This window comes from Oryctolagus cuniculus, chromosome 18 (assembly GCF_051225735.1).
Source record: "Oryctolagus cuniculus isolate XC-2025 breed Fujian yellow rabbit chromosome 18, ASM5122573v1, whole genome shotgun sequence".
Classification (NCBI taxonomy): domain Eukaryota; kingdom Metazoa; phylum Chordata; class Mammalia; order Lagomorpha; family Leporidae; genus Oryctolagus; species Oryctolagus cuniculus.
The window spans coordinates 79,328,731-79,356,603 of record NC_142884.1 but is presented as its reverse complement, the minus strand read 5'-3'; the positions used below and the strand labels follow the sequence as shown (position 1 = coordinate 79,356,603).

Here is a 27,873-nt window from a genome sequence, read left to right as displayed (position 1 = left end):
GTTTCCCACGTGGGCGGCGGGCAGAATGCGGCACCGCGGGCTCCCGGGCGTGCACTGCAGGAAGCGGAGCCGGGCCCCCGCCTCTCGGGCTGTCTTCACGGGCTCACGCCGCCGAGCTGCCCGTCCGCGGCAGCCCCGAAGTCTCCCCGGCGGCGAATCCTGCCGGGCGCAAGTTCCGAGAGCAAACCCGCTTTCCCTCGGGACGGCCCTCGGTCCCGGCGCTCGCGCCTGGGCGGCCCGGGAGGGGCCCAGGGGACTCTCAGGAGCCCGCCTCGCGTTATCCTGGGCCGGGGAGGTCAGTCCCGGCCGCGCGCTGAGGCCGGTGCTCCTGGACGCCGCTCTCCTCAGCCGGCCCCGGACGGCCCGAGTGGCCCGCGTGTACCCGAGAGGCGGAGACGGACCTGCCGCCCGCTGGCGCACTCCCCAGGTGCCCGCGACCCACGCCGGGAGCCGCACACGCCGCCCCGGCTCCGGAGTTCGAGAATGGCGCCCGCCCCGAGCGCCGCGGCCCCGCCCCCCAACAGCCGGCCAATCCCCGCCCTCCGAGGAGGCTGCACGTGACGCCCTCCCGCCCCTCGACGTCACGGCCTGTGGGCGGAGCCGCGTCCCGCGGAAGCGCGTGCCGAGGAGGAGGCCGGCGCACAGAGGTGGCGGCTGCCGGACCCCGGGGACAGACAGGTAGTGCTTTCGGCCGTGGGATCCAGAGCCCGAGGTCGTGGGCGGAGGAGGAGGCTCAGAAGGCGCGAGCGGGTCTTCGAGGAAGGGGACAGCCGTAGACACCTGGGCGCTCAGCGGCCAGGGCCTGGATCTCCCGGCGGGGCTGGGCTGAGGGTGCGGGGGGCGCTGAGCGGGCGGATGCTGGCTCCCCCGGCGGGGCTGGGTGGACTGTGGGTGCTCAGCAGGCCGATGCTGGCTCCCCCGGCGGGGCTGGGTGCGCAGGGGGCGCTGAGCCGGCGGAGGCTGGCTCCTCTGGCGGGGGGTGGGCAGGGGGCGCTGAGCGGGCGGAGGCTGGCTCCTCCGGCGGGGCTGGGTGGGCAGGGGGCGCTGAGGGGGCAGATGCTGGCTCCTCTGGCGAGGGGTGGGTGGGCAGGGGGCGCTGAGGGGGCGGATGCTGGCTCCTCTGGCGGGGCTGGGTGGGCAGGGGGCGCTCAGCGGGCGGATGCTGGCTCCTCTGGCGGGGCTGGGTGGGCAGGGGGCGCTCAGCGGGCGGATGCTGGCTCCTCTGGCGAGGGGTGGGCAGGGGGCGCTGAGCGGGCGGATGCTGGCTCCTCTGGCGGGGCTGGGTGGGCAGGGGGCGCTGAGCCGGCGGAGGCTGGCTCCTCTGGCGGGGGGTGGGCAGGGGGCGCTCAGCGGGCAGAGGCTGGCTCCTCTGGCGGGGGGTGGGCTGGGGGCGCTGAGCCGGCGGATGCTGGCTCCTCTGGCGGGGGGTGGGCTGGGGGCGCTGAGCCGGCGGAGGCTGGCTCCTCTGGCGGGGCTGGGTGGGCAGGGGGCGCTCAGCGGGCGGAGGCTGGCTCCTCCGGCGGGGCTGGGTGGGCAGGGGGCGCTCAGCGGGCGGAGGCTGGCTCCTCTGGCGAGGGGTGGGTGGGCAGGGGGCGCTGAGCGGGCAGATGCTGGCTCCTCTGGCGGGGCTGGGTGGGCAGGGGGCGCTCAGCGGGCGGATGCTGGCTCCTCTGGCGGGGCTGGGTGGGCAGGGGGCGCTCAGCGGGCGGATGCTGGCTCCTCTGGCGAGGGGTGGGCAGGGGGCGCTGAGCGGGCGGATGCTGGCTCCTCTGGCGGGGCTGGGTGGGCAGGGGGCGCTCAGCGGGCAGAGGCTGGCTCCTCTGGCGGGGGGTGGGCTGGGGGCGCTGAGCCGGCGGATGCTGGCTCCTCTGGCCGGGGGTGGGCTGGGGGCGCTGAGCCGGCGGAGGCTGGCTCCTCTGGCGGGGGGTGGGCAGGGGGCGCTGAGCCGGCGGAGGCTGGCTCCTCTGGCGGGGGGTGGGCTGGGGGCGCTGAGCCGGCGGAGGCTGGCTCCCCCGGCGGGGCTGGGTGGGCTGGGGGCGCTGAGCCGGCGGGGCGCGGCCTCACACCGCGCTCCCGCCGGCAGGATGGGCAGCAGCTCGCTGTCCGAGGACTACCGCCTGTGCCTGGAGCGCGAGCTGCGGCGCGGCCGCGCGGGCGTGTGCGGGGATCCCTCGCTGCGCGCCGTGCTCTGGCACATCCTGGTCGAGGACTTCGACCTGCACGGGGCGCTGCAGGACGACGCGCTGGCGCTGCTCACCGACGGGCTGTGGGGCCGCGCCGACCTGGCGCCCGCGCTGCACGGCCTGGCCCGAGCCTTCGAGCTGCTGGAGCTGGCCGCCGTGCACCTGTACCTGCTGCCCTGGAGGAAGGAGTTCACCACCATCAAGGTGGGACTGGGTTTCAGGTGTCTGCAGGGTGCTCAGCCCACGGAGGGACCTCGGGGGCGCCCTGAGGTCTGCCTGGGCAGTCCCGGGGCTGAGAATGTGGGTGCTCGCCTGCTTTTATCGCTGTCCTCCCTAAGGGGACCTCGGGGCATAGTTGCCATGGAAACTCTAGGACAAGTTCAGAGGTGTGTGTGTAGAGGGGAGACTTAAGGTCCCTGAGTGGTCCTAATTCCACCAGGACGTGGGCTGACCACTTCCATAGAGGAGGCTGAGGCCGGCCCCCTGCGAAACGGGAGAGTGCTGGCCACCGGTTCCGAGGCTGCGGACAGCGGGGCCTGGCCACTCTGAGCGCGCTGCTGGCCAGCAGGCGGGGGCGAGGCTGCTGGCGCTCAGAGCTAACTGGGAAGAGTAGGAAGGCGGTGACGTCACTGCACGTGGGCAACATACGCCCCCGCGGGTTGCCATGGCAGCCGAGCCACCGCTCTATCAGGACACCTGCTGGCACGGGGTTCTAGGACTTTGATTCCTCCATTCACACAGGAAAGGAGGGGCCTGCCGCCCCTGGGGTCAAGCACAGAACGGACCCCTGTCCTAGAGGCGTCAACGCCAGGAGCAGCTGGCTTCCGGCCGCTCCTGGTGTGCGGCTGTGGACCAGTACCTGATCTTCCTGAACATGTTTCACTCCTGGGAAAGAGACAGAGTCGTGCACTGAGGCACGCTGCGGAAGCACGGCCGGAGGACTGCAGGTGCCCCCGGGTCACGGCCCAGCCCCCTGACTGTCCTAGCAGCCTTTAGCTCTACACACACCTGTGTGGTCTGGAGCGCACCCTGCCACCTGTGACACACGCACACAGAGCTCACCCTTCCACCTGTGACACACACACACACAGAGCGCACCCTGCCACCCGTCTCACAGAGAACACACTGCCACCTGTCACACAGCGCACCCTGCCACCCGTCTAACACACACACAGAGCACACCCTGCCACCCGTCACACACACAGAGCACACCCTGCCACCCGTCTCACAGAGAACACCCTGCCACCCGTCACACACACACACAGAACACACCCTGCCACCCGTCACACACACACAGAACACACCCTGCCACCCGTCACACACACACACAGAGCGCACCCTGCCACCTGTCTCTCACACACAGAGCGCACCCTGCCACCTGTCTTACACACACAGAGCGCAGCCTGACACCCGTCTTTCACACACAAACACACCCTGCCACCCGTCACACACACACACAGAGCGCACCCTGCCACCCGTCTCACACACAGAGCATATACTGCCACCCGTCTCTCACACACACACACAGAGCACACCCTGCCACCCATCTCACACACACACAGAGCGCACCCTGCCACCCGTCTCACACACACACACAGTGCTGGAGCCCCATCTGCAGGCGGGACTGCACACAGCTCGACGGGGGATGGCAGTCTCTCCTGACAGGGAGACCCGAGACACTGGGGGAACCCCGTCTGAGCAGGTGCGTCCCCAGCTCCTGGGGCAGCGTCTCCAGGGGTACAGATGGAAGGGACCTGGGAGGCAGGACTTCTCAGTGTTAGGGGTCTCTGTTTTGCTCTGGTCTTCATGGTCAGCCCCGGGGTGGACCCAGGCTTCAGGCCTGGCCTCCAGGAGGCAGCGGGGCTCACCAGGTCCCTCCCTTGCAGACCTTCTCGGGCGGCTACGTGCACGTGCTGAAGGGCGTGCTCTCAGAGGAGCTGCTGACCAAGAGCTTCCAGAAGATGGGCTACGTGCGCAGGGACGACCACCGCCTCATGGTGACAGCCCCACCCCCAGCCCGGCAGCTGGTGCAGGTGGCCCTGGGCTGCTTTGCCCTCCGCCTCGAGTGTGAGATCCTGAGCGAGGTGCTGGCCCAACTGGGCACCAGCGTGCTGCCAGCGGAGGAGCTGCTGAGGGCACGGAGGGCCAGTGGGGATGTGGCCTCCTGCGTGGCCTGGCTGCAGCAGCGACTGGCCCAGGATGCAGAGCCACCACCACTGCCCCCGCGGGGCACCCCTGCCGCCTACAGACCCCCGCTGGACCTGTACCGGGACCTGCAGGAGGACGAAGGCTCGGAGGAGGCCAGTCTTTATGGGGGACCTTCACCAGGCCCAGACTCACCCCCAGGGGAGCTGGCCTACAGGCCACCACTCTGGGAGCAAAGTGCCAAACTATGGGGCACTGGGGGACAGACCTGGGAGCCCCCAGCTGAGGCGCTGACTCAGGCGGGCAGCCCACCCTACGGGGCCCTGGAAGAAGAGCTGGAGCCAGAGCCCTCCGCCTTCTCCTTTCTCTCGCTGCGCCACGAGCTAAGTCGGCCTGGGGACCTGGGTGTTGCTGAAGCCCCTGGGAGCCCTGGGAGGGCCAGCCCCAGGCACAGGGAGGCAGAGGGGACAGCGGCATCTGCCTATGGGGCTGCCCCCGAGCTCCCAGGCTACCAGACACACAGCTGCCTGAGCCCTGGTGCCCTGCCCACGCTCTGCTGTGACACCTGCCGCCAGCTGCATGCTGCCCATTGTGCAGCCTTGCCCGCCTGTCGCCCAAGCCACTCCCTGCGTGTGCTGCTTGGTGACACCCAGAGGCGCCTGTGGCTGCAGCGGGCACAGGTGGACACCTTGCTCTATGACGGCCCTGGAGCCCGGCCCTAGGCCCAGTCAGGCCCCCGTCAAGGGCTCTCAGTTCCTGTGGTGCTTCCTGCAGTGGGGGTCTGGGCTGCACACCCCTCCCGTCCTCAGGGAACTCCGGGCGCAGCGGGAGGGCTCTGGAGAGGCGGGGTCATGCCTTCCATGGGAAACTCCTCAGAGGGACCAGGCCTCAGCCCTGGCCAGCAGCAGGCCTGGAACTGGCCCCACAGGGACCTTCCCACAGGTCCCCATCCTCAGCACCCAGATCTGGGCTCCAGGGTGCGGCAAGGGGGCCCTGCCTGTGTCCCAGCACCCAGACAATCCCCTCAAGGACCCCCATCCTCCCCAGAGCTGTCAGCTGCCTCCCTTCTGGCCTCTGGAGACACCACACAGGGGCTTCAAGGCACTGGGAGGCCCCCAAAACCCACCTGAGTCAGTTATGACCCAGCTATGGACGCTGGACCCACTGGGTGTCACAGGAGGTGCCCAAGAGATGCAGAAAATGGGCAGAGCCAGGGCAGACTGCCAGTGCCACGAGGTCGAGGGGTGCTGAGCGAAGGCAGCTGTGCTAGCGGGGGTCCATGCAGGCGCTGCTGAGGTGGGGCAGACAGCCCGTGAGGGAAGGAGGCTTAGCCTCTGAGAGGCAGCCAGGGCCTCCAGACAGGACCCCGGAACCCACAAGATGGGGGTGTTCCTCCCTGGCTGTCCCAGGGACGGATCCCCGTGTGCTGTGACAGCCCCCAACCCCCTGCTCCTACACCCCTGCCCCAGTCCTGCTCCCTAGTGCTCGGGAAGACGGTGCAGGTCCACAGAACATTAAAGGAGGTGAAACCACACTTGTCAAAGCTTTTATCTCTTCATCCTCAGACAGCACACCGCTCCTCTCTCTGCATGAGCAGAAGCTGCCCCACCCACACCTGTTCCCTCCTTCCACCTGGAGTCCGGGCAGACACACCTGGGTCAGTGCAGCCTCTCTGCCTGGGCCTGCTGGTCCCAGGCCCCCGGGTGGCCCAGCTGCTTCTCCATAGGGAGAACAGCCAAGGCCCTGTGCAGGCACCAGGGGGCACTGCCACCACCAGCATCAGCCTGCCTGCATACCCTGCCTGCCTGTGGGGGCAGCGTCACACAGGACAGACAGGAACGGTCCCAGCCAGAGGACAGCCGGGCCAGCAGGCTGAGGGGGCGTGGGCGTGGGCGTGGGCTGGGCTCGTGGTCAGGGCTTGCAGCGCTTGCTCTGGCCCTCGGCCGTGGCCGGGGCCGCCCGCTTGTTCCGGTGGTGGGGGAAGGTGGGCATGAGCTCAGGCTCGCAGGCTGGGGGAGAGAGGCGCGTCAGTGCTGGTGGACAGGGGTGCCAGGGCAGCGGGGCTGGGGCACGAGCCGCCAGCCTGAGCCCAGCTCTGTGTCTGGGCTGCCCCAGGCCCACCCCTGCCTCCACCTCTTCCCTCACCCCCTCCCCTCGAGGGGTCCTCACCCAGGGCACACAGCCCACCGCGGTGGGCCTGTACCAGGAGCCCAACCACCAAGAGCCAGAGGGCTCCAGGGAGCCTGGCACAGCAGAGGCTGTGGGGTGGGGACTCACGCAGGGGCTTCTCCTTGAAGTAGGAGCTCTCCAGACAGTCCCCGGCTGTCGCCCTGCAGGAAGGCGGGCCGTCAGCCTGCGTGAGCCCCCGCTCTCACCCCGCAGGGGCTCGGTGGCCTCCGTCCTAGGGACCCCTCCCCTCGCAGCCAGGCCCCAGAGCAGCCCGCGCTGCCTCAGCACCTTTTCCTGGGGTCGTACATGAACAGGAAGTTCAGCAGGCGAAGTCCAGCCTCCGAGAGCCACGGGAACTTGTGCTTCAGGTTGTTGTACGGCTGCTTCCTCAGGCTGTACTGGCCAACCAGCGGCAGCTTGGAGAAGCCCTGTGGGGGGCAGAAGCTAGAGCCACAGAGGGCACCGGCCTGGGGGAGGGGCCAGGATACCCACCGGCCAGATGTTCTCATTGGGTGTCCCCAGCAGCTGCACGATCAGGTCGATCTGGTGGATCTCGGAAGTGCCAGGGAGAAGGGGCTTGTGGGCCAGCAGCTCAGCCAGGATGCACCCCACGGCCCTGCAGGCCAGAGCAGGCCTCAGCTTAGCCACGCCAGCGTGACCACGTCGGGCCGCAGGCACGTGCAAGTGCCCCAGGCCAGGCCGAGGGCAGGACCGCCTCTGCAGCTCAGTGCAAGGCCTGCGCTCACATTTCCCAGGGTCAACCTCTCAAGGACCCCACCTCCCACCCCCCACACTCCTGCCTCTGCCTCAGGGCTGAGCCGGGGGGCCAGGGGACCTACTCCTGCCCCAGCCCTTCCCCGCGGCCCCAGCAGCGTCACCACTTACCACATGTCAATGCTCGTGGTCTGGGTGGTGGTCCCCAGCAGCAGTTCAGGGGCACGGTACCTGAAGACACACACCCATCTCCCTCTGCACAGGGGCCGTCCTCCGGCCCAGCCTCCCTGAGGGCCTGTCCCGGGTCTGCTCAGCCTGGGCAGCCCTGCTCTAAGTGTTGAATACACAGGGGCTGTCCTGCGCACGACCACTCCACTGGGGACGAGGGTTAAATGACACGAGGCTGGAGGCCACCTGACGATGCCACGGCACAGCCCCTCCTGAGAGGGCTCCTGCCCGTCTCCCGGCAGGGCACAGCTCGTGTGGACAAGGTCAGGTCCAGCTGTCACGCCTTCTGAGACAGCCCTGTAAGCCTGCATAGCCCTGACGCCATCAACTCACAGGGCCCCCACACAGCTCTCCCCGAGGCGCAGCTGGTCACCAGGGGCCACACTTCTGAGGGACTCACCAGAGTGTGACCACCTTGGGGGTCATCGGCTTTACCGGAACACCGTAGGCTCGGGCAAGGCCAAAATCCGCTGTGACAGAGGCAGAGAGGAGGGAGGAGTGTGTCAGCCAGTGGGGTAACGGCTGGACTCAGAGGCCCAGGGTCACACGGCCAACAACGCCCAGAGACGCGTCCACGTCCGTGAGGCCAGCAGCTGGTACCCACCTGTCTTCACACAGCCCTTATCAGTCATGAGCAAGTTGGAGACCTTCAGGTCCCTGGGACAGAAAGAGAAGCGAGCTCCACAGTGTGCCCAGGGCACCGCCGACTCACAAACGCCTTCCCCGCATTTCCTCGGCTTCCAGCCTTCCAACCACGGAAGCCGGGCAGTGGTCAGAACACCTGCCGCTGAGCCCCGCCCTTCTCGAGCGCCGGCACTGCAGCTGCCCGGGCAGCAGACGCCACAGCCCACGTGCCGCTCGGCCTCGGCCACTCCCTTGTGCGACCACAGCACGCCAGGGTGGCTTCCCCACGGTGAGGCTGCTGACCAGGTGCACTCTCCAGGAGGGTACTCAGAACATGCGGCTACTGGAGGCCAGGGTTACCGCGCCCTGTGTCAGGAACCCGTACCACCCTAACATGTCCTTGGCCTGGCCCATCACAGAGACCCCCCTCGGCCGTCCAGGCGGCTCCCGCACACCTGTGAATGATGAAGTTCCTGTGCAGGTACTGGAGGCCCCGGAGCACCTGTAGCACGATGCACTTGACCTGTGCAGAGGGCAGAGGGCAGGCATCAGCTGGGGAAGCCTGGCCTGGCCACCAGCAGCCTCAGGAGCCAGGTGGCTGCTGGGGCTGGCCCAGGACTGGCCACACGAGGAGGGGCCTGGAGCCCCAGCTGTCCTGCAGGCACCCTGGGCAGTAATTCCCCTCAGCAAAGTTTGCCGGGGTGCTGTGAGGCAGCAGTGTCGCACACACCCCGGGGCCGTGTCTAGCACAGAAACGCAGACAAGGGGAGGAAGACCGACCCACACCGACACACCTGGGCCTCAGAGAAGGGCGTGGGCATATTCTCCAGGAGGCTGGCCAGGTCCTGCTCGCAATATCCCATCACCAGAAAGATGCTGGAAGGAAAAGCACGGGCGATAGCACAGCTGCCCTTTTCTGCGCCAGCAGACGGGCAGCCCAGGCAGGGGGAGGGGCAGGGGGCGCACGGGGAGGGGGCGCAGGGGCAGGGGCCACACGGGGAGGGTCACACGGGCAGAGCAGGGGGCTGCACGGGGAGGGTCACACGGGCAGAGCAGGGGGCTGCACGGGGAGGGGCCGCAGGGGCACGGGGCTGCACGGGGAGGGGCAGGGGGCGCACGGGGAGGGTCACACGGGCAGGGGCAGGGGGCGCACGGGCAGGGGGCTGCACGGGGAGGGGCCGCAGGGGCAGGGGGCTGCATGGGGAGGGGCAGGGCCGCACGGGGAGGGGCCGCAGGGGCAGGGGCAGGGCCGCAGGGGCCACACCTCTCCAGGTGGTTCCCCACCACCACCTCCTTCAGCTCCACGATGTTGGGATGGCGGGCGCGGAGCAGCAGCGTGATCTCCCGCAGGCTGCTGATGGGGATGCCTGCAAGGAGGGCGTCACGGACACGAGGCCTGCTGGGCCCCCGCGGCAGGGAGATGCCGGGAGCCCAGCAAGCAGGAGCGCGTGCGTGTGAGCTGCAGTGGGGGACGGGCACCTGCCAGGCAGGTGAAGGGAGCCCGGACAGGACACGGCAGGGATCCGGGCTGAGGACGCCAAGGCGCCGGGGGAAGCAGGCGCCGGCAGAGCGAGTGCAGCCCCCGGAAGCTCGGGGGCGGCGCCCCCCCCGCCCCCGCCCCCCCCCCCCCCCGTCCCAGCCGCGCGGCCTGGGCCGTCTCCTGGCTCACCATCTTTCTCCTTGTCCATCCGCACCTTCTTGAGGGCGACAATCTCGTCCGTCTGGGTGTCTCGGGCCCGATCTGCAAGGGAAACAGGTCCGGGTCGATCCGCGCTCCTGACGCTCGGTTCTCTCTCCACGCGAGCAACGCCCGCAGCCGAGACACGCGCTCCTCGGGGCTTCCTCTGTGGAGCTGGCCGCAGGCGTCCAGTTTGATTTCTTGGGGCACTCTGGCCTCGTGCAACTCCGTCGTGCGAGACGCCGTGTGCCCTCCCTCTCGGGCACAGACCACGGCCCGTGTTCGCTTGTGGCTGTGTTGACAAGGTTCTCCAGCGCAGTGGCTCTGGGAAGCTGACTCGCGGACGTCCCAGCTGCTCGGAGCTCCACTCCCCGGAAGTTGTCCATTTTACAGAGCGAGCAGGTGCAGCGGTGAAGTGCCGCTCCGCCCGGGGTGCCTGCAACCTCTACCGGAGGGTGGGGGTTCGAGTTCTGGCTCCACTTCCAATCCAGTTTCCTGGTAATGCGCACCCTGGGAGGCAGCAGTGATGGCTCCAGGTCTTGGGTCCCCACCACCCCCAGGGGGGACCTGGATTAAGTTCCAGGTTCTTGGCCTCAGCCTGGCCCAATCCTGGCTGTTGAGGGCACCTGAGGCCCACATGAACCAGTGGACGAAACACCTCTATCACCTTCCCTCTCTGCCTTACAAAAAAACAGTAAGGTTCCTGAACAAGTTTTTGGGATCAGCCCTTCCAGCCCCAACACAGCGGCTGCCGTGGCAACGTCCCGGCCCACGCGTGTCAGGGCTGTGGCCAGGCCTCCCACGCTGGGCACTCACACACGATGCCATAGGTTCCTTCCCCAATGCGGTTCAGCTTCTCGAACTCCTTCACACTCCGGCATCGTCCCAGCTGAAAGAGAGAGGCGCTGCCAGTGCGGGGACTTGGGAGCTGACGCACGGCTGAGAAGGGGTATCTGGTACCTCGTTTTACCAAGGATCCTGCTCACGTCTCGCTCACCCAACAGAAAAGCAACCGTAGACCTGGCTGTCACGGGAAGGGGGAGGCTGGCCCTGGGCCACTGTCGAGTGAGGCATAGCTGGGTCTACACTGGCCCTGGGCCACTGTCGAGTGACGCATAGCTGGGTCTACACTGGCCCTGGGCCACTGTCGAGTGAGGCATAGCTGGGTCTACACTGGCCCTGGGCCACTGTCGAGTGAGGCATAAGCTGGGTCTACACTGGCCCTGGGCCACTGTCGAGTGAGGCATAGCTGGGTCTACACTGGCCCTGGGCCACTGTCGAGTGAGGCATAGCTGGGTCTACACTGGCCCTGGGCCACTGTCGAGTGAGGCATAAGCTGGGTCTACGCTGGCCCTGGGCCACTGTCGAGTGACGCATAGCTGGGTCTACACTGGCCCTGGGCCACTGTCGAGTGACGCATAGCTGGGTCTACACTGGCCCTGGGCCACTGTCGAGTGAGGCATAGCTGGGTCTACGCTGGCCCTGGGCCACTGTCGAGTGAGGCATAGCTGGGTCTACGCTGGCCCTGGGCCACTGTCGAGTGAGGCATAGCTGGGTCTACGTGCTCCCTGGAGCCCACCCGCATCCACACAGGTGCCTGTCGTCCAACAGCAGCAGCCACGAGAACACCCACCCGGCACCGCGGCCCTCACGGCCCCTGCCAGCCGGGCACGCGTGCCTCCCACAGCCCTGCAGGCTGGGACGCCTGCCCCACCTGCCGGAGAGCTGCGCTGGAACGCTGGGGGAGACACAGGGCCCTGTCTCACCTGAGCCACTGCCGTCTCTCCCCCAGCAGAGCCTGCACCGTGCTGTGCCCGTACAGGGGCCACAGCTGCGTGGGCTCAGCAGGGATTTGAGAAACTTGGTGGGAAACGGAATCACAACATAAGTTTAATTTGGTCAAAAGATAAAGGCTTAGTACTGGCTGGATGGATCGTGGCCAGGAAGACAATCACTGAGCACTGGGGCCGGCGCTGCGACACAGCAGGTTAATCCTCGGCCTGCGGAGCCGGCTTCCCACGTGGGCGCCGGCTCTAGTCCCAGCTGCTCCACTTCCGATCCAGCTCTCTGCTGTGGCCCAGGAGGGCAGTGGAGGAGGATGGCCCAAGTCCTTGGGCCCCTGCACCTGCGTGGGAGACCAGGAAGAAGCTCCTGGCTGCTGGCTTTGGATCGGCACAGCTCCGGCTGTTGTGGCCATTTGGGGAGTGAACCAGCGGAGGGAAGACCTCTCTCTGTCTCTCCCTCTCACTGTCTGTAACTCTACCTCTCAAATAAATAAAACTTAAAAATTAAAAAATAAAGCACCGCTCCCTGGGAACTCACAGGCAGCAACGCCCGGCGCTGCACGCACAGCGCGCCCTGCTCTGCACTCCTCCACCCCTGGGGTCCACCCCTGGGGTCCGCCCGCACTGCCTGGCCCGGCCACGCCTCCGCACCTGCGTCCACCAAGGGGAAGCTCCCCTTCCCCGGCACCGCCGCGCGCTCGTCGCGGCCGCCTGGGCACCTGGCGGCGTCCCGGGGTGGGGCTGCCGGCTCTCACGGGACGGCCGCACGCGGGGCCGTGGGAGCCCCCCGGGGTGAACCCGCCCCCCGCCCCCCGCCAGCCGCTCCCGCCTCGGCTCAGCCGCGGGCGCCCGCCCCTCCCCGGGAGCCGCCCCAGCCCTCGCCAGGCGCGCGGCACCCTGAGCCGGCACCCGTCCCGGAGAGCGCCCGCGCCGCCCGCGGGAAACTGCGGCGCGCAGCGCGACCGACACCCGCGTGCGCCTCCGGCCCTGCCCGCACCCTGTGTTCCGGAGGCACCGTGAAGAAGCCGTCCTTACGGATACACTTCAGACGGATCTGCTCGGCCTCCGCCTCCGGCTCCGCCATGCCGGACGCCGGCCCGCCACTTCCGCTGCGCGCAGGCGCGCGGCCCGCTTCCGGGCGTTACCATGGGAACGCCCGCGCGTCCTCCGGATTCCCGGGATCCGCCTCCGACCTCCGCGGTCCAGGCGGGAGGGTCCTCGGAGGGTGCCCGGGGAGGGGCGCGCTCGCTCCCGGACAGACGGACCCGGCGTGCCCGAGGGGCAGGGGCCAGCCTCGGAGCGCCGCCGGGAGGCCGGTGAGGAGGGGACCGCCGGGGCGCCAGTCCTCGGGTCAGCAAGGCAGCGCTGCCGCTTCCTTCCCGGGGCGGTTCAAAACACTGATGCAAAACAGCCTTCAGACCAGGGGTGCGGAAGGGGTGGCCTGCGCACTGCAACATTCAAAATGCAATGAATCTACAGCTGGTCAATTTCTGTTAAGGCTTTTTAAGATTTTATTTATTTGAAAGGCAGAGTTATAGTCAGAGGCGGGGGTGGGGGTGGGGGGGAGGTCCTCCATCCTGGTTCACTCCCCAGATGGCTGCTATCGCCGGAGCTGCGCCGATCCGAAGCCAGGAGCTTCCTCCGGGTCTCCCACGCGGGTGCAGGGGTCCAACGACCCAGGCTGTCTTCCACTGCTTTCCCGGAGCAGCCAGGACTCGAACTGGCACCCATATGGGATGTGGGCACCGCAGAGGCTTTACCCGCTGTGCCACAGCGCCAGCCCCGAGCAGGCTAATTTTTAAGTTGATAATTTTGTATGGCCCACAAAGATGTCAAATATCCTAACAGCCCTTAACAGAAATAAGGTTCCCCACCCTAGCTTTAAACAGTGTTCTATCTTCATACCGTACTTTGAAAATTCATTTCTTAAACCCATCTAGGTTACATATGTGCATTTAAGTAGGACTGCACGCATGTGCGTGGTAGGTTAGCTGTGCAGCTGACGTCCCACACCGGATGCCTGGCCCAGCCCACAGGACTCTGCCTCAGCTCTCTGCTACCAGGTGACGGCTCAGGTACTGAGTTCCCACCACCCACGTGGGAGACCTGGATGGAGTTTCAGGCTGTTGGCGTTGGCCTGATCCAGCTTTGGCTGTTGTAGGCATTAGGGGATGAACCTGCATCTCTGTCTCCCTGCCTTTCAAATACAGTGAAAATAATCGTTTTGAAATTACTAAAAAAAAGAAAGAAAAGAAACACATGAGACAGGCTGCAGACTCCCTACCCCAGCACTGACAAGGTTGTGTCCATCACCCTGGTGGACAGGCTCTGTCCCTTCCGTTAGCCCGCCGAGGCCAGGACTCCTGGAGCCTGCCACCAGCCAGTCTCCAGCTAACAAACCCAACATTCCGTTTCTGCCCTGAATGTGTGAGGGCAGACGTGAGGGCCACGGCTGAGGGTGGACTGGGCTGAGACTGTCTCCAGCAGCCCTGGGCTCTTCCTGAGGGGCCCTCCACTGGCCAGAAGGACAAGGCCACCAGCAAAGCCGGCCCCGACCCCCAGCACACTCCTCACTGGACTTTCCGTTTGCAGGGTCAGTCCTCAAAATCGGATCTTTCGCCCACCTTGGGGAGACGGTGGAGAGCGCTGTCACGGCAGGAGGCGCCCGCCGTCGGCTCAGCACTGCACAGCCAGCGCCCGCACCACGGAACGCTGCCTGAGTCCTTGATTGTCACACGTTCACTCTCTGGCCCTCAGTCACGGTCGCCCTCCACCAGGCTGCCAGCAGCTCTGGGGAAGGGAAGACCCAGGCGGTCACGGAGCAGTGGGAGGAGGCCGGGGCAGCCCGCGGCCACCAGCGCTGAGACTCGCATCATACTGACCAAGGACAGCTACCGGGGTGCTCATTTATTCTTGGGAGTGTAGATTGTAGGCCACAATGGTACTGGGGTTCCTGTGCCGCTGGTAGGGGCCACACTCAGCCTGTTCCCGGATGGTCCTCTGCTCGTCGCTCTCGGTAGAGCTGTAGCTGACGAGCGTCTCGTTGGAGGCCCGTGTGATGGTGATCTTTGGAATGGTGCTGCTCTTCTGGCCCAGCGGCTGCCTTGGGTCGGCCTTGTCTACAGGGAAGAAGATGCCGGCATTGGGCAGGTGTGGGGTGCTGCTCTCACGTGCACACAATGCCTGTCTCAGGCCAGAGAGAAGGAGTTAGATGTGTGGCTACCAGGAAGAGAAACGGTTTGCCCAAAAGCAACCCAAACTACTAAGGCGCGTGCTGACCTGTAAGCAGATACGTCAGCCGTGCGGCCGTCAGCACCACACTGTGTCCCGAGGAAGGGACCCTGCGACCGCCTGCTGGCAGGCTCGGGGGGGTCAGGACACCTGGACGCAGCCCACAGGATGCTAACGGTGCTGAAACCCCACTATGCAACAGACGGACATTTCCAGCGTTGCCCATAATTCCTGAAACTTGCTCAGGTTACAAGGACAGCGTGAGATGCTACAGAATACAAGGCTTCAGCCTCAGGCCTCCCGCAGGGCACATCCTGTCAGAGCAGAGAGGTGTCCGTGTACACCCACACAGAGCTCTCCAGAAGCACCCTTGTCACAGAAGCCCCATCAGACTGGAACTCGGCTGTCAGCTTGCTTTTGCTCACCCACACCTCATGGACCCAGTTACGTGGCAGGAGGAACTGGCGGAGACGAGGAGGCCGTGTACTCGGCGTTCATCCTGTGCCAGCCATCAATCTGAGCCCTAGAGTAATGACAGTAACAACACACACAGGGGCTGGCGCCGTGGTATAGTGGGTAAAGCCCCAGCCTGCAGCGCCGGCATCCCATATGGGCACAGGTTCAAGTCCCGGCTGCTCTACTTCCGATCCAGCTCTCTGCTATAGCCTGGGAAAGCAGTGGAGGTTGGTCCAAGTCCTTGGGCCCCTGCACCCACGTGGAAGACCCAGAAGAAGCTCCTGGTTTCTGGCTTTGATTTGGCCCAGCCCTGACCTTTGTGGCCATTTGGGAAGTAAACCAGTGGAAGATCAGTCTCTCTCTCTTTTTCAAATAAAGTAAATAAATCTTAAAAAAAAAAAAAAAAAAAAAAAGGAAGAAAAAACAAGACAGAGAAAGAGATCCATCCACTGGTTCACTCTTCAAATGGCTGCAACAGCCAGGGCTGGGCCAGACCAAAGCCAGGAGCCGGGAGCTCCACCCAAGCCTCCCACGTGGGTGCAGGGGCCCAAGCACTTGGGCCATCCTCTGCTGCTTTCCCAGACGCATCAGCAGGGAGCTGGATCGAAGTAGAGCAGCCCGGACTGGAACCAGGTAGGGTGGGGATTAACTTGTGCAGGGGCTGGCGCGTGGCTCACTAGGCTAATCCTCCGCCTGTGGCGCCAGCACCCCAGAGTTCTAGACCCGGTTGGGGCGCCAGGTTCTAGTCCCAGTTGCTCCTCTTCCAGGCCAGCTCTCTGCTGTGGCCCGGGAAGGCAGTGGAGGATGGCCCAGGTGCTTGGGCACCTGTACCCGCATGGGAGACCAGGAGAAGCACCTGGCTCCTGGCTTCGGATCAGCACAGTGCCAGCCATAACGGCCATTTGAGGGGTGAACCAACGGAAGGAAGACCTTTCTCTCTGTCTCTCTCTGTCAAAAAAAAAGAGCAGGGCAGTTCACCCGGGGGGGGGGGGGTGTCTTGGGAGTCCTGCCCTCAAGGACCTGAGTGTGTCAGGGCAGCTGACCTATTCCCAATGTGGTATTTTTGGCTCTCATCTATGTTGTAAATATTTTTCGAGCTTGCTATTTGTTGCACGTTTGTTTTGACAGTGCTTGGGGAAGTGCCTTCCATCTTTACATAGCTCTGTGTTTTTGTGATGTCTCTCTTTGCCTGAGGTTTATCAAGATGTTCCCCACTAAGAACTCACACCACAGGACTGGCATGGTGGTGGCATTGTGGGGCAGCACCGTCTGTAGCACCCACACAAGAGACCTGGACGGAGCTCCTGGCTCCTGGCTCTGGCCTGGCCCAGCCCTGGCTGTTGCAGCCATCTGGGGAATGAACCGGCAGATGGAAGATCTCGCTGTGGCTGTAACTCTGCCTCTCAAATAAATAAAATAATTTTAAAAATAAAAAAAGAAATCAAATCATTATTTAAGTATTGGGGGGGGGGGTGTTGTGGCAGTATTTAAGACACTGCTTCTATCACCAGCATCCATGACGCTGGGTTTGGGTTCTGGCTCTGTTTCCAATCTAGCATTCGCTAGTGCACACCCTCCTTGGGTCCCTGCCACCATGTGGGAAACCTGGGCGGGGTTCTGGATGCCTGGCTTTAACCTGGCTCACCCCTGGCTCTTCTGACATCTGGGGAGTGACCCAGTGGATGGAAGATCTCTCTGTCTGCCTTTAAAAATAGTTTTTGGCTTGGGAAAGCAGTACAAGATGGCCCAAGTCCTTGGGCCCCTGCACCACATGGGAGCTCCTGACTTCCAATCGGCACAGCTCCAGCTGTTGTCACCATCTTAAAAGATGTATTTATTTATTTGAAAGGCAGAGTTACACAGAGAAGAGGGGGAGGGGGGAGAGAGAGAGAGAGAGAGAGAGAGAGAAGCCTTCTATCCCCTGGTTCACTCCACAAATGGTGACAACAGCTGGAGCTGCACCGACCTGAAGCCAGGATCCAGGAGCTTCTTCCAGGTCTCCCACGTGGGTGCAGGGGCCCAAGGACTTGGGCCATCTTCCACTGCTTTCCCAGGTGCATTAGCAGGGAGCTGGATCCGAGGTGGAGGGGCCATGACTCAAACTAGCACCCACAGGGCCACAGCGCCGGCTTCAGTGGTTATTTAAAAGTACGAGAACATCTGTTTGTGTCTTCAAGGCATTTAGTACAGTGCTGAAGACACTGTTCGGGACACTTGCATCCCAAATCGGAATGTGTGGGCCAAGTCCAGTTCCACTCCCAATTCCAAACTCCTGATAATGCAGACCCTGGGAGACAGGTGATGGCTCAGGTAGCCGGGTTCCTACCATCCATGGGGGAGACCCGGAGGGAGCTTCCAGCTCTGACTCTTGTGGACATCTGGGAAATGAACCAGTGGGTGGGAGATCCCTGTCTTTGTCTCTCTCTTTGGCTTTCAAATGAAACAAATTTAAATTTTTCATTAGATTCTTAAAGATTTTTTTTATTTGAAAGGCAGAGAGAGAAAGGGTGAAACAGAAAAAAAAAATTCAAAGTTTTTAAAGACTTATTTGAAAGAGTATCAGGAGGGGGGAGGGAGGTAGAGAGGGCGATCTTCATCTTGCATCTGCCGGCTCACTCCCCGCATGGCCTAAGAGCCAGGGCAGCCAGGAAGTCACGCGGGTCCCCACGTGCATGGCCGGGGCCACTGCTCAGTGATTCCCAGGAGCAGCAGTGGCCAGCGCTCCAGCAGGGACGTGGGACTGCAAGAGGCAGCCAACCCTGCACCACACTGCTGGCTCCTGGACAAAACCTCGTTAAGGTCGATTCCTTCTGTTCTCTGGACTCACCCTGTGACAGTGGGAAGCTGCGGATGCAGTGGGCACCCGCTGGTGAGCCCACTCCCACCCAGGCCACGAGTGGCCCAAAGGTGGCGCCGCTCGGCGGCGTGCTTCTCAATGCGACCCAGCAGCTCCGACCCTTGTTCTCGTCCTGAGACGCAAGAGGTGCCAGAGCGCCCCCCCCCCCCCCCCCCGTGCGCCGGCACAAAGCCCCTCCAGGCTGTGGCAGCCCCTTCCCCAGTCTGCCTCAGCACGGGCCGCGAGCTCACAGCACCACCTCCTCCCGCATCCTTATCACACGGCCCTAACTGCCCACCTCGGTGACGCCCTGAATACGCAAGGCCCTCTCGGTCCCACTCTTGCAATGGAACTAACTTTTGATACTTTCTGAATTTTTAAAGAATTATAAGTTCACAGAAAGCTGCAAAAGTAACACAAGGTCGCATGCACCCTCCACCGCCTCCCTCGCCGGGGACACCTCACACACAGCACACACTGACCACCGCCACGGCTGGGCTGCACAGCACAGAGTCCATGCACCCTCCACCCCCTCCCTCGCTGGGGACCCCTCACACACAGCACACACTGACCACCACACGGCTGGGCTGCACAGCACAGAGCCTCCACCCGCTCACATCCACTTCCCCTGCCCCGCCTTGCCCCCCCCCCCCCGCAGGGGAGACCTGGGTGGAGGTCCCGACTCAGCTGGCCCAGCCCTGACTGCTGCTTTTCAAATAAATGGAAAATAAAGAAATAAAATCTTGGTTGAAAACTAAGGATACGCGCAACAGTGAGAACAGGCTAGTACTTGTCCATCCCATCACCCAGCAGCCAAACCTAGTGTCTGCCCCACCCTGCCTGGTTCTGACGGCACAACGGCATAACCGGCCTGGGCAGCGTCAGACAACTTCACCTCCTCACGGTCTTACAGATCAGGACGGCAGGGTGGGTGTGGCTGGACTGGACACTGGTCACTTGTGGCTTCCCAAGGGGTGCACACATCAGCTGCCCCCCGAAGGCTCGGCTGGCCTGGTCGTCTGAGGTGTACACTCACCGGGCTGGCCATGGCCACTGGCTGCTGCAGCGCACGGGCCAGCCAGGCTGGGGAGACCCAAAGGCTACCTCACTGCCAAGTCTGGCCCTGGGAGACACCGACGCTAGCCACAGCGCCGCCATGTGGCTTCAGTGCTGGGCAACCAGGGAGCCAGCCAGGCCACAGGCAGAGGCACAGACAGGGGGCCTGCAGCTCGGATCTGCCTTGGGGTTGGGCCCCTCATCTTCACCCTCCTCACTCTGGCTCCCGGACCCACCGCTCCTCTGGGTGAGTGACAGACGCTTCCGGGGCCACGGCGTCAGGCAGTGCCCCCACCGGCCTGGCCCGGCGTCAGGCAGTGCCCGGTGGGGCGGTGGGCCTTCCTGAGACCCTCCCCCGTCAGGGACGCGGCTGCTCCGGCGGGCGTTCTGGGCCGGCCTCTCTGCAGAGCCCAGGGCCTCTGGCCCCTGCCCGGCCTCGACTCGCCGCCCCGCCGGCCGTGTCCCCCCGCGCGTCCTGCCGGCCTGACCACCGCGCCCCTGCTCCGGCAGCTCACCGGACGACAGGAGCGGCCGGTCCCGGCCCGGGGCGGGTCCTGGGCGGGCACGGTCGCCCTCGCGATGAACCGTCCGGAGCGGCCTCACTCCGGGGCCGCCGCCCGCTGCGCCCCCAGCTACGCCGTGTCCTCGCCGGCCAGAGGCCTCGCGCGCCCCGCGCCCGTGCCTGCCCTACCTTCGGACGAGGCGGACGGCCGCTGCGGCTTCCTGGACGCCGGCCCCAGGTGCAGGCTGTCCGCGGGCCTCGCGGCGGCCCTGTCCGGCGGCTTGGCCCCCTGCGAGGGCCTCTCCGCCTGCCTGTCCTCGCCCTTGGGGACGGCGCAGCTGAACCCCCGCTTCGGCTCCTCACCTGAAATGCACGCACACGCTCAGCCCCGCGCCCGCGCCCGCGCGGGACCCGCGCCCCGCGGCCTTTACCTTTCCTGTGCTTGGGTTTGCTTTTGGAAAGGCCCATAGGGGAGCCCGCCGCCCCCGCCGGCGCAGGCCACTGTCCCTGCGCCTCCCCGGCGGCCAGGCGCCGAGTGACTCACAAAGGGCGACATGTCCGCGGGCCGCGACGCCGCGGGTCGCCCGGCAACCGCTCCCGCCGGTGCCGCCGCGCGGACGCCCGCCTCTCGCGAGAGCTGGCCGCGCGACCGGAAGCGGGCGGCGACCCCGGAAGTCCCCGCTGGGCGGAGCTGGCCGCTGCGATCGCGTCCCCTGCGCCGCTCCGAGGGCCGCCGCCGCCGGACTGACCATGGACGGTGAGGGGCAGCCGGACCTCCGGGGACGCGGGGAGGGCGCCGCGGCCGGGATCGAGAGCCCCCCCCCGGCCCGGGGGCCTCGGGCTCCCACTCCGGACCCCCTCGCCCTGTCGCCGCAGCCCGGGTACTAGGCGTGACCAGCGCTGTCCGCTTGGCCGTGGCCCTCGAGTGTCAGCTCAGAGGGTACCCCAGAAGGGGGCGGCCGCGTCCCTGGCCCGGAAGGCCGCCCGGAGGCGCGGACCGAAGGCGCCGGGCCCCTGCCCCGCGTCCCGGCCGCCCTGCGCCGAGGGAAGCCGGTGTGATGGGCGGCGGTGAACGCCGCGGGGCGAGCAGGGTGGGCAGCGCCCGCGGGGCTCTCTGCGGCGCCCCTCTGTGCTCCCGGGCTGGGTTTCCGCCTGACAGCCTCGTCGGGCCGAGCTTCCCGGGAGGGAAGGCGGGGCCTGGGAGGGAGGGTGACGGGCAGGGCCACCTGTGCCCAGGTTGGCTTGGCGCCTCAGCTTCCTCCGGTACGGGCGTCGGGCTGGCGGAGCCGGCACAGGTCCGGGGCGCTCCAGCGGCAGGGCTCGGTAGCAGCTGGACGACGTCCGCAGGCCGAGAGCTGAGAATATTCTCGCAAAGCTGGGGGAGCGAAGCAGGAGGCCCGCGCTGAACCTTCCCTGGCCGGCGGGGGTGCAGCGTGGGAGAGGAGGGTCCCCAGGCCGGGGAGGAGCCGATGGGATTTAGCTGAGTGTTTACATAAGCAACCTGTTGGCTTCCCAGGCAGCTGTTTTGTTTTGTTTTTGTTTTTGTTTTAGAATACATATATTTTAAAGATTGATTTATTTATTTGAAAGTCAGAGTTATTGGCCGGCGCCGCGGCTCACTAGGCTAATCCTCCGCCTTGCGGCGCCAGCACACCGGGTTCTAGTCCCGATCGGGGTGCCAGATTCTGTCCCGGTTGCTCCTCTTCCAGGCCAGCTCTCTGCTGTGGCCAGGGAGTGCAGTGGAGGATGGCCCAGGTCCTTGGGCCCTGCACCCCATGGGAGACCAGGAGAAGCACCTGGCTCCTGCCTTCGGATCAGCGCGGTGCACCGGCCGCGGTGGCCATTGGGTGAACCAACGGCAAAAGGAAGACCTTTCTCTCTGTCTCTCTCACTGTCCACTCTGCCCGTCAAAAAAGAAAGTCAGAGTTACACACAGAGAGAGGAGAGGCAGAGGAGAGAGAGGTCTTCCATCCGCTGGTTCACTCTCTAGTTGGCTGCAACGGCTGGAGCTGTGCTGATAGGAGCCAGGAGCTTCTTCCAGGTCTCCCACGTGGGTGCAGGGGCCCAAGGACCATCTTCTTCTGCTTTCCCAGGCCATAGCAGGGAGCTGGATTGGAAGTGGAACAGCCGGGACTTGAACCAGTGCCCATATGGGATGCCGGCACTGCAGGCAGCAGCTTAACCCACTAGGCCACAGCGCCGGCCCCCCGCCAGCTGTGAACTGCTGGTTTCCCCAGCTCTCTCCCCTCCGTGTTTGTGGTTAACATGGGACATCTCAGAACCTGGCTGCCCAGGTCTTCTCTAGGCTGTCATGTGGTGAAGCCGTTCGGAACTGGGCTTCCTCTCTCTGCAGCCGGTGCAGCTCCGCCTGGCGAGGGAGAAGCAGGTTCGCGTGTCGGTGGGCTTCCCCGCCCCGCCACAGCACCAGCCCCGATGTCAGTGGGTGCAGCTGCCGAGTGTGGGCAGGACGTGCCCTGGGCCAGACCCCCGGCTCAGAAGTGGTGGCCGTGGAAGGCCGTCCCCTTACACTTTCTCCGTTCTCCTTGGTGTGTGAACAGCGTCAAGTGGGACCCTTTACACGGGAAGACGAAGCCGCGCTCACTGTCAGCGCCGCTGGAACTCACCTCATCTGTCCTCACACTGACCTGTTTTTTAAAGACAGTTATTTGTTTATTTGGAAGGCAGAGTGACTAAGACAGGAGAGAGAGAGAGATGTCTTCCATCCGCGGGTGTGCTGCAACAGCCAGGTCTGGGCCAGGCCAAAGCCGGGAGTCTGGCGCTCCATCTGGTCTCCCACGCAGGTGCAGGGGCCCAGCTGCCTGGACGTCTGCCGTTTCCCCGCACGTTAGCCAGGAGCTGGGTTGGAAAGTGCAGTTGGCAAGACTCACCCTGCTGTGCCACGCCAGCCTTTCATGCTTACTCTCGTGGTCAGCCGGCGCCGCCGTCACACTCCTAACGAGCACCGGTACCGGAGGGCTGCACGTGCCGGCTCCCTGTGGCTAGCGGGGACCAGAGGCCTCAGCGGTGTGGTCCACGCCTGTGTTCTTGCCGCTGCTCAGCCCCGTCCTCATGCTTTGCTCTCTCTGCAGATACGCTGTTCCAGCTGAAGGTGTGTGAGTGACCGCCCGGCGCAGAAGCACAAGCTCGGGCTGCCAGCCGGGCAGTGGCGCAGTTGGCTGCCCGCGGGGCCGAGTGGGCAAGGCCCCTCGGGCTCAGCCAGGAGACGCTGCTCTAAGCAACGCCACTGGGTGTTGTGTGCATGCCTTGACGTCCCACTCAGCATTTCAGACTGTGGCCTAAAACCTTTAAGTCGTAGTTGGAGGAGAGCTTTTGGGACAGCCGAGTGTGCCTCTCCCCCGGCTGGCCTCTGCCGCCTCCCGCGGCTGACTTCACAGGTCCTGGTGCGGGCTTGGCCTGTGCTGGTTTCCTCCGGCTCTGAGATGCCTCACTGCGGCCCTGGAGTGTCCTCACATCGCTGACTCAGGGCTGTGGTGGGGACACGCCCACAGGAGCAGTCAGGGGAACGGACGCAGGCGTGACAGTGGCCGGGGTCCGGGGTTCTGGTTCCCTACTGGGATTCCCAGCAAGAAGCCAGCGTCTGCACGTATCCCGTGGGGGTTGACCTCTGTGCTGTCGCTCAGGCGGCCTGAAACACCTTCTCTGTGGCCTGGGTCGCCGGCAGGCGGCTGCCCTCCGAGCCCCCTCTCTGGCAGCGTTCAGGCCGGGGCATTCTAGGGGCCCCTCAGAGACTGGCAGTTTCCTCCCTAGTGCAGCCGTGCAGGCCAGGGCGGCCGTGAGGGGCACGGCAGCAGCATCCAGCCTTCTCTGGGTCGGGTGCAGCTGGCGGTGGCCAGGAACCAGCGTGGGCTGGAGGGCGGTGGGGCCTGGCAGCTAGGCTCTGCCTGACCCGGCCACTGTGGCTTCTGCACAGTTCACAGCAAAGCAGCTGGAGAAGCTGGCCAAGAAGGCGGAGAAGGACGCCAAGGCTGAGCAGGCCAGGGTGAAGAAGGTGAGGCCGCGCCGGCGTGCGTGCCGTCTTGGCCGCTCTCGCTCTCCACGTCGGAGCCTCCACGTAGAGACAGCAGGCATGGTCACGGGGTGGGGCTCCCACCAGACCCTGCCGGTGCTGCCTGCCTGCGCCCGCCCACCGAGGGTGTCAGGAGATGAGTGTGTGGTGCTTATTCTTCTTCTGTGTCCATTCCTTTATCCATTTCTGAATTTCTGACTGGCCATTGCCCTCCATTGTGCAGGAAGCAGGCATCTAGTTGCCCCTGCCACAGTCTCACGGGGCTTGGCTCCCTCTTGTGTGGAGCTGGTGCCGTGGGCGTCAGGGTCTGGCCAGAGGTATGGTGTGTCCCCACAGGAAGGGGCAGGGCTGGAGGCTCCCTAGGGGGCTTCTCCTGGGAGGGGTCCCCTGCCCAGAAATGTGCAAGGCAGGAAGGGGGGCGCTCTGACAGCTTTGCCTCCTTGCTGAGGTAGCACTGGATTTGGATTTCAACCAAACTCAGGCTGCCTGGGACGGACAGGGGTCTTGGAAGCCTAGGTGTGGCTTTGTGCCTTTTCCACCTGCAGCTTTGCCTCCTGTGGCCTCTGAGTGTCACCTGTCCTGTCCTTGGCTCTGTGAGATGCAAGTGTGAGGCCTGGGGGTGCTGCAGTGGGGCCCACAGCATCATGGGAACAGCCCCCACCTCCATAGAGCAGCCTGCTGCCGTTTTGCTTTCCCTCGGCACACGTGGTGCTGAGTCCTGGGCGTTTCTGATGACTGGAGAGAGCTGTGCAGGGCTGACCCACGACCGCAGACGATGCCCCTGGGGGTCAGCACCGGCCACGTGGCAGGGCAGGCGGGGTTTGTACAGACCAACCACTGGGTTCTCCCAGCTAGTGTTGCCCCCTGAATTGTAGGCCCTGCAGCAGAAAAATGTGGAGTGCGCCCGTGTGTATGCTGAGAACGCCATCCGCAAAAAGAACGAAGGCGTGAACTGGCTCCGCATGGCGTCCCGGGTGGACGCTGTGGCCTCCAAGGTGCAGACGGCTGTGACCATGAAGGGGGTGAGTGTGAGGGTCCCAGGACCACTCCACCAGCTGGTCCAGGCCAGTGTCCAGAGTGCAGCTGTGGGCACAGGCAAGGCTGGGCCGCGGGGCAGCGCCCGTGCGTGTGAGGGAACGTCAGTGGGCTTCCATTTTTGCGGTGTCACATGAGACGCAGGAGCTGCGGGGCCAGGCCTGTCCTGACTTGGGCAGGGGCAGTGGATTCAGATCCCGACTTCTGCAGACAGACAGGGCGGTGAGCAGGCGCCTGTCCCGAAGTGACTGCACACTACACCGCCTTGTGCGACAGCGTTTCCGGAGGACTGAGTGGTGCCTCACTCAGGGTTGGAGTTCTGTTGGGCGTGGCCAGGAGGCCCTGGCTCCCATCTGAGTTCAGAGGACCTGTTCCTGGCAGATCCTTTAATCAGTTCTCTCTGTCAACCCGCTTCTGTCCCAGGTGACCAAGAACATGGCACAGGTGACCAAAGCCCTGGATAAGGCCCTGAGCACCATGGACCTGCAGAAGGTCTCTGCCGTGATGGACAGGTTCGAGCAGCAGGTGCAGAACCTGGATGTGCACACGTCGGTACGTGGCCTCGGTGGTCAGGAAAGGTGGCTCCCGGGCGACAGGCGCTCTTCCGGGCAACTCACGCGCTTCCTGTGTGCGGAATTCCAGCCAGGACCTTGGCAGGGGTGTGGCCGGGACAGCGGGGGCCACCTCCAGGGTACCATGGTCCTCTGGGGAGGTCCAGGCGGTGGACAAGCACACCGAGGCGTAGAGAGGGGCCGCACAGAGCAGGTGGATGTGGGTACGAGGGAGGAGCTGGGAGGAGCTGGTGGTAGGAAGGGTTCCAGAGACAGTGCCTTCAGAGCGGACGGGTGAGAAGGCTGGTGGGGGCGGGAGTCCGTGAGAACGCGGAGGAGCTGCCCTGCAGCCGTGCAGGGGGCTCCGGGGTGGGGGCTCCAGCTGTGCCTAGCGCGTGCCTCCCCCGCCCAGGTGATGGAGGACTCCATGAGCTCGGCCACCACGCTGACCACGCCTCAGGAGCAGGTCGACAGCCTCATTGTGCAGATTGCCGAGGAGAACGGGCTGGAAGTCCTGGACCAGCTCAGCCAGCTGCCCGAGGGCGCCGCTGCCGTGGGGGAGAGCTCCACGCGCAGCCAGGAGGACCAGCTGTCGCGGAGGTGGGACCCGTGCCCCTGCAACGTGCTCACCCGCGCGCCTGAGCCCTGGGGCTGCAGGCCACACAGCCGCACCTCCATGTGTACTCGGTGCCGCTTGTACCCTGGCCCAGGGTCAGGCCTGCATGGAAGGTTCCTGAGCCCGTATCAGCCGTGGGGCCCCCACACTGCTCCCTAGCAGAGCTGGGAGCACAGGGGTCCCCGTTTCCCAGGGCAGCCTGGATGAGCCGAGGCTGGAGGAATGTGACCACAGGGTGGGCTCGGGTGGGCTCGGGGCTGTGGCTCCCCAGCGGGCAGCTTACACAGCGACATGAAGCGTTTGAGGATGGTCCTGCCCCTGCCTGTCTCATCCGGTCTTTGGATTTCCAGGTTGGCCGCCTTGAGGAATTAGCCAGGCCCTCCTGGTGCACCGCCCGCTGCTCCCCACTGCGTCTTGCCTTTCTGCTGAGCGACAGCCCCGCCTCTCAGCTGGTGTCACCTGCCAGGCCTCCACGGCCTTGGAACCCTCCTGTTCTCTGCGGCCGGGCGGTGCGTCTTCGCCAGTGCTGTTTGCACAGTCATGTGGGGTGACTCTGTGACTCTGGGCCAGCCACAGGGACACTGGTAGGGCTCCCCTCTGCCTCTGGGAACTTCAGCCTCGCACCGTGGGGCTTTCCGAGTGCGTGGGACAGCAGACCTGCTGCCTGCCGCCAGGCAGCTCCCAGAGGCCTCTCCTGCCCCTGAGGCGGACAGAGCCCCTGTCTTGTGCACAGACATGGCCCTGAGGTGGTGCCAGTGGCCTGTGTGTGAGCCGGGGCATTCTGGGGCCTGGCAGAGGGTGGCCCCTCGTCCATCATTCCAGGGATGGGGCCTGGGCCACCACTGCAGCTGGGCCTCACCCGGCCTCCTGCCCTTGGCTCTCCTGGTCCTCCAGGGTGTCCAGGCCACAGTGGCAGGCCCGCCATCCACCTCCAGGCCCTTGCGCTGAGGCTGCCTCTGCAGGTGCCTGGAGCCCCGGCCTCTCTGTCCAAACAGCAGTAGTGCCACACCTTTCCCTGGGGCTCTTCACGCCTCGGGATGATGCCACCTGTGGTCACCCGCTCGGATCACTACAGATAACGTGGGTGCCGCTCCTCCTGCCCTCTGACCAGAGTGGCTGGTGAAGGGGGCGTCGGCTTGGCCAGCAGTGGCAGCTCTGAGGACGACGCGCTGCCGTGTCCTGCGCGAGAAGCCTGGGCCGCTCGCTGGCACTTGCTGGGATGACTTGAGGGCTTCGGGCAGAGGCTGCTGTCTCTTCTGTTTCCTAAAGTTTACTTCGTGACTTTTTTTTTTTTGCCAAGTAGAAAGCAGACTGCGCATGGGGTGTTGGGTCCGAGCCCCCTCGCTGTGACCAGTGCTTTCCGTGCTGCTACAGACGGAGGCTGACTTTCGCTGCACTGTAGTCAGACCCTTACCTGGCCACTGTGTCCAGTCCTCCCGGATCTGGACTTGGGGGCCCTGGGGTTTGCAGTAGGGAGCTCACGTTGAGGGCGAGGGCAGCATGCGTGGGGCCTGGAGTTGGGGATCCAGGCAGGGTCAGGCCATGGGCTCCCCCAAGTTAACCCTCTGCTGAGTGTGAAGGGGGTGCTGATGTCTCCTGTTCTCAGGGAGCTTCCTCGGCCCCCTGGGCACAGAGTGCAGTGCAGAGGAGCCAGGGCCCAGGCCAGCTCCGGCAGGGAGAAGGGCACGACTTCCCATTTGTTCAACACTGCTGGAGTAAACGGATGGACCCCTGAAAACTCGTTCTCAAGCTGTGCTTTGGTGCTTCGGGAGGGGCTGGGAAGTGGTGAGTGCCGCCACCCCGGGGCTCGGGGTGGACGCTGAGAGAACGCACGCTCCTAGGCCCCGCCTGGCTGAGAATCAGAGTCTGCAGTTTCTTCGTGTGAGAGACAGACCTCCATGTGCTGGTTCACTCCCCAGATGTCCACAATGGCCAGGACTAGGCCAAGGAGCTGAAGTTCAGTCCCAGTCTCCGTGTGGGTGGCAGTGACCCAGCTACTTGACCGTCACCTGCCGCCTCTTGGGCACACAATCCAAGA

The 27,873-nt window shown here is 65.0% G+C and overlaps 3 protein-coding genes across 22 annotated transcripts; 2 read left to right on the top strand and 1 right to left on the bottom strand.

The window, feature by feature from the left end:
- Window positions 1-25: 25 nt before the first annotated feature.
- Window positions 26-5,862, top strand: SPATA2L (spermatogenesis associated 2 like). 4 transcript variants are annotated; one of them, XM_089319812.1, is made up of 4 exons: window positions 26-678; window positions 2,084-2,387; window positions 2,925-3,130; window positions 4,070-4,771. In XM_089319812.1, exons 1-4 carry the CDS (start codon window positions 26-28, stop codon window positions 4,098-4,100), a joined length of 1,194 nt encoding a protein of 397 aa, XP_089175938.1. In that variant the 3' UTR covers window positions 4,101-4,771. The 4 variants fall into 4 exon arrangements, with proteins under 4 accessions (XP_089175938.1, XP_051698009.2, XP_089175939.1 ...); XM_051842049.3 differs by lacking the exon at window positions 2,925-3,130 and having other exon boundaries at window positions 4,070-5,862; XM_089319813.1 differs by lacking the exons at window positions 26-678; window positions 2,084-2,387 and having other exon boundaries at window positions 2,990-3,130; window positions 4,070-5,862.
- On the bottom strand, window positions 5,859-20,363 carry CDK10 (cyclin dependent kinase 10). 16 transcript variants are annotated; one of them, XM_051842050.3, is made up of 14 exons: window positions 20,038-20,363; window positions 19,796-19,969; window positions 10,558-10,630; window positions 9,733-9,804; window positions 9,328-9,430; window positions 8,858-8,939; window positions 8,519-8,586; window positions 8,044-8,096; window positions 7,840-7,909; window positions 7,383-7,442; window positions 6,990-7,113; window positions 6,786-6,925; window positions 6,606-6,658; window positions 5,859-6,337 (listed from the first exon to the last, which is right to left on the bottom strand). In XM_051842050.3, exons 1-14 carry the CDS (start codon window positions 20,356-20,358, stop codon window positions 6,240-6,242), a joined length of 1,491 nt encoding a protein of 496 aa, XP_051698010.2. In that variant the 5' UTR covers window positions 20,359-20,363; the 3' UTR covers window positions 5,859-6,239. The 16 variants fall into 16 exon arrangements, with proteins under 16 accessions (XP_051698010.2, XP_051698011.2, XP_051698013.1 ...); XM_051842051.3 differs by having other exon boundaries at window positions 6,804-6,925; XM_051842053.3 differs by having other exon boundaries at window positions 20,151-20,262.
- Window positions 20,280-27,573, top strand: CHMP1A (charged multivesicular body protein 1A). Of its 2 annotated transcripts, XM_051842059.3 has the most exons (7): window positions 20,280-20,363; window positions 22,696-22,715; window positions 23,538-23,615; window positions 24,509-24,655; window positions 25,092-25,220; window positions 25,632-25,819; window positions 26,186-27,573. In XM_051842059.3, the coding sequence occupies exons 1-7, from the start codon at window positions 20,357-20,359 to the stop codon at window positions 26,205-26,207; spliced, it is 591 nt and encodes a 196-aa protein (XP_051698019.1). In that variant the 5' UTR covers window positions 20,280-20,356; the 3' UTR covers window positions 26,208-27,573. The 2 variants fall into 2 exon arrangements, with proteins under 2 accessions (XP_051698019.1, XP_089175952.1); XM_089319826.1 differs by lacking the exon at window positions 22,696-22,715.
- Window positions 27,574-27,873: the final 300 nt, after the last annotated feature.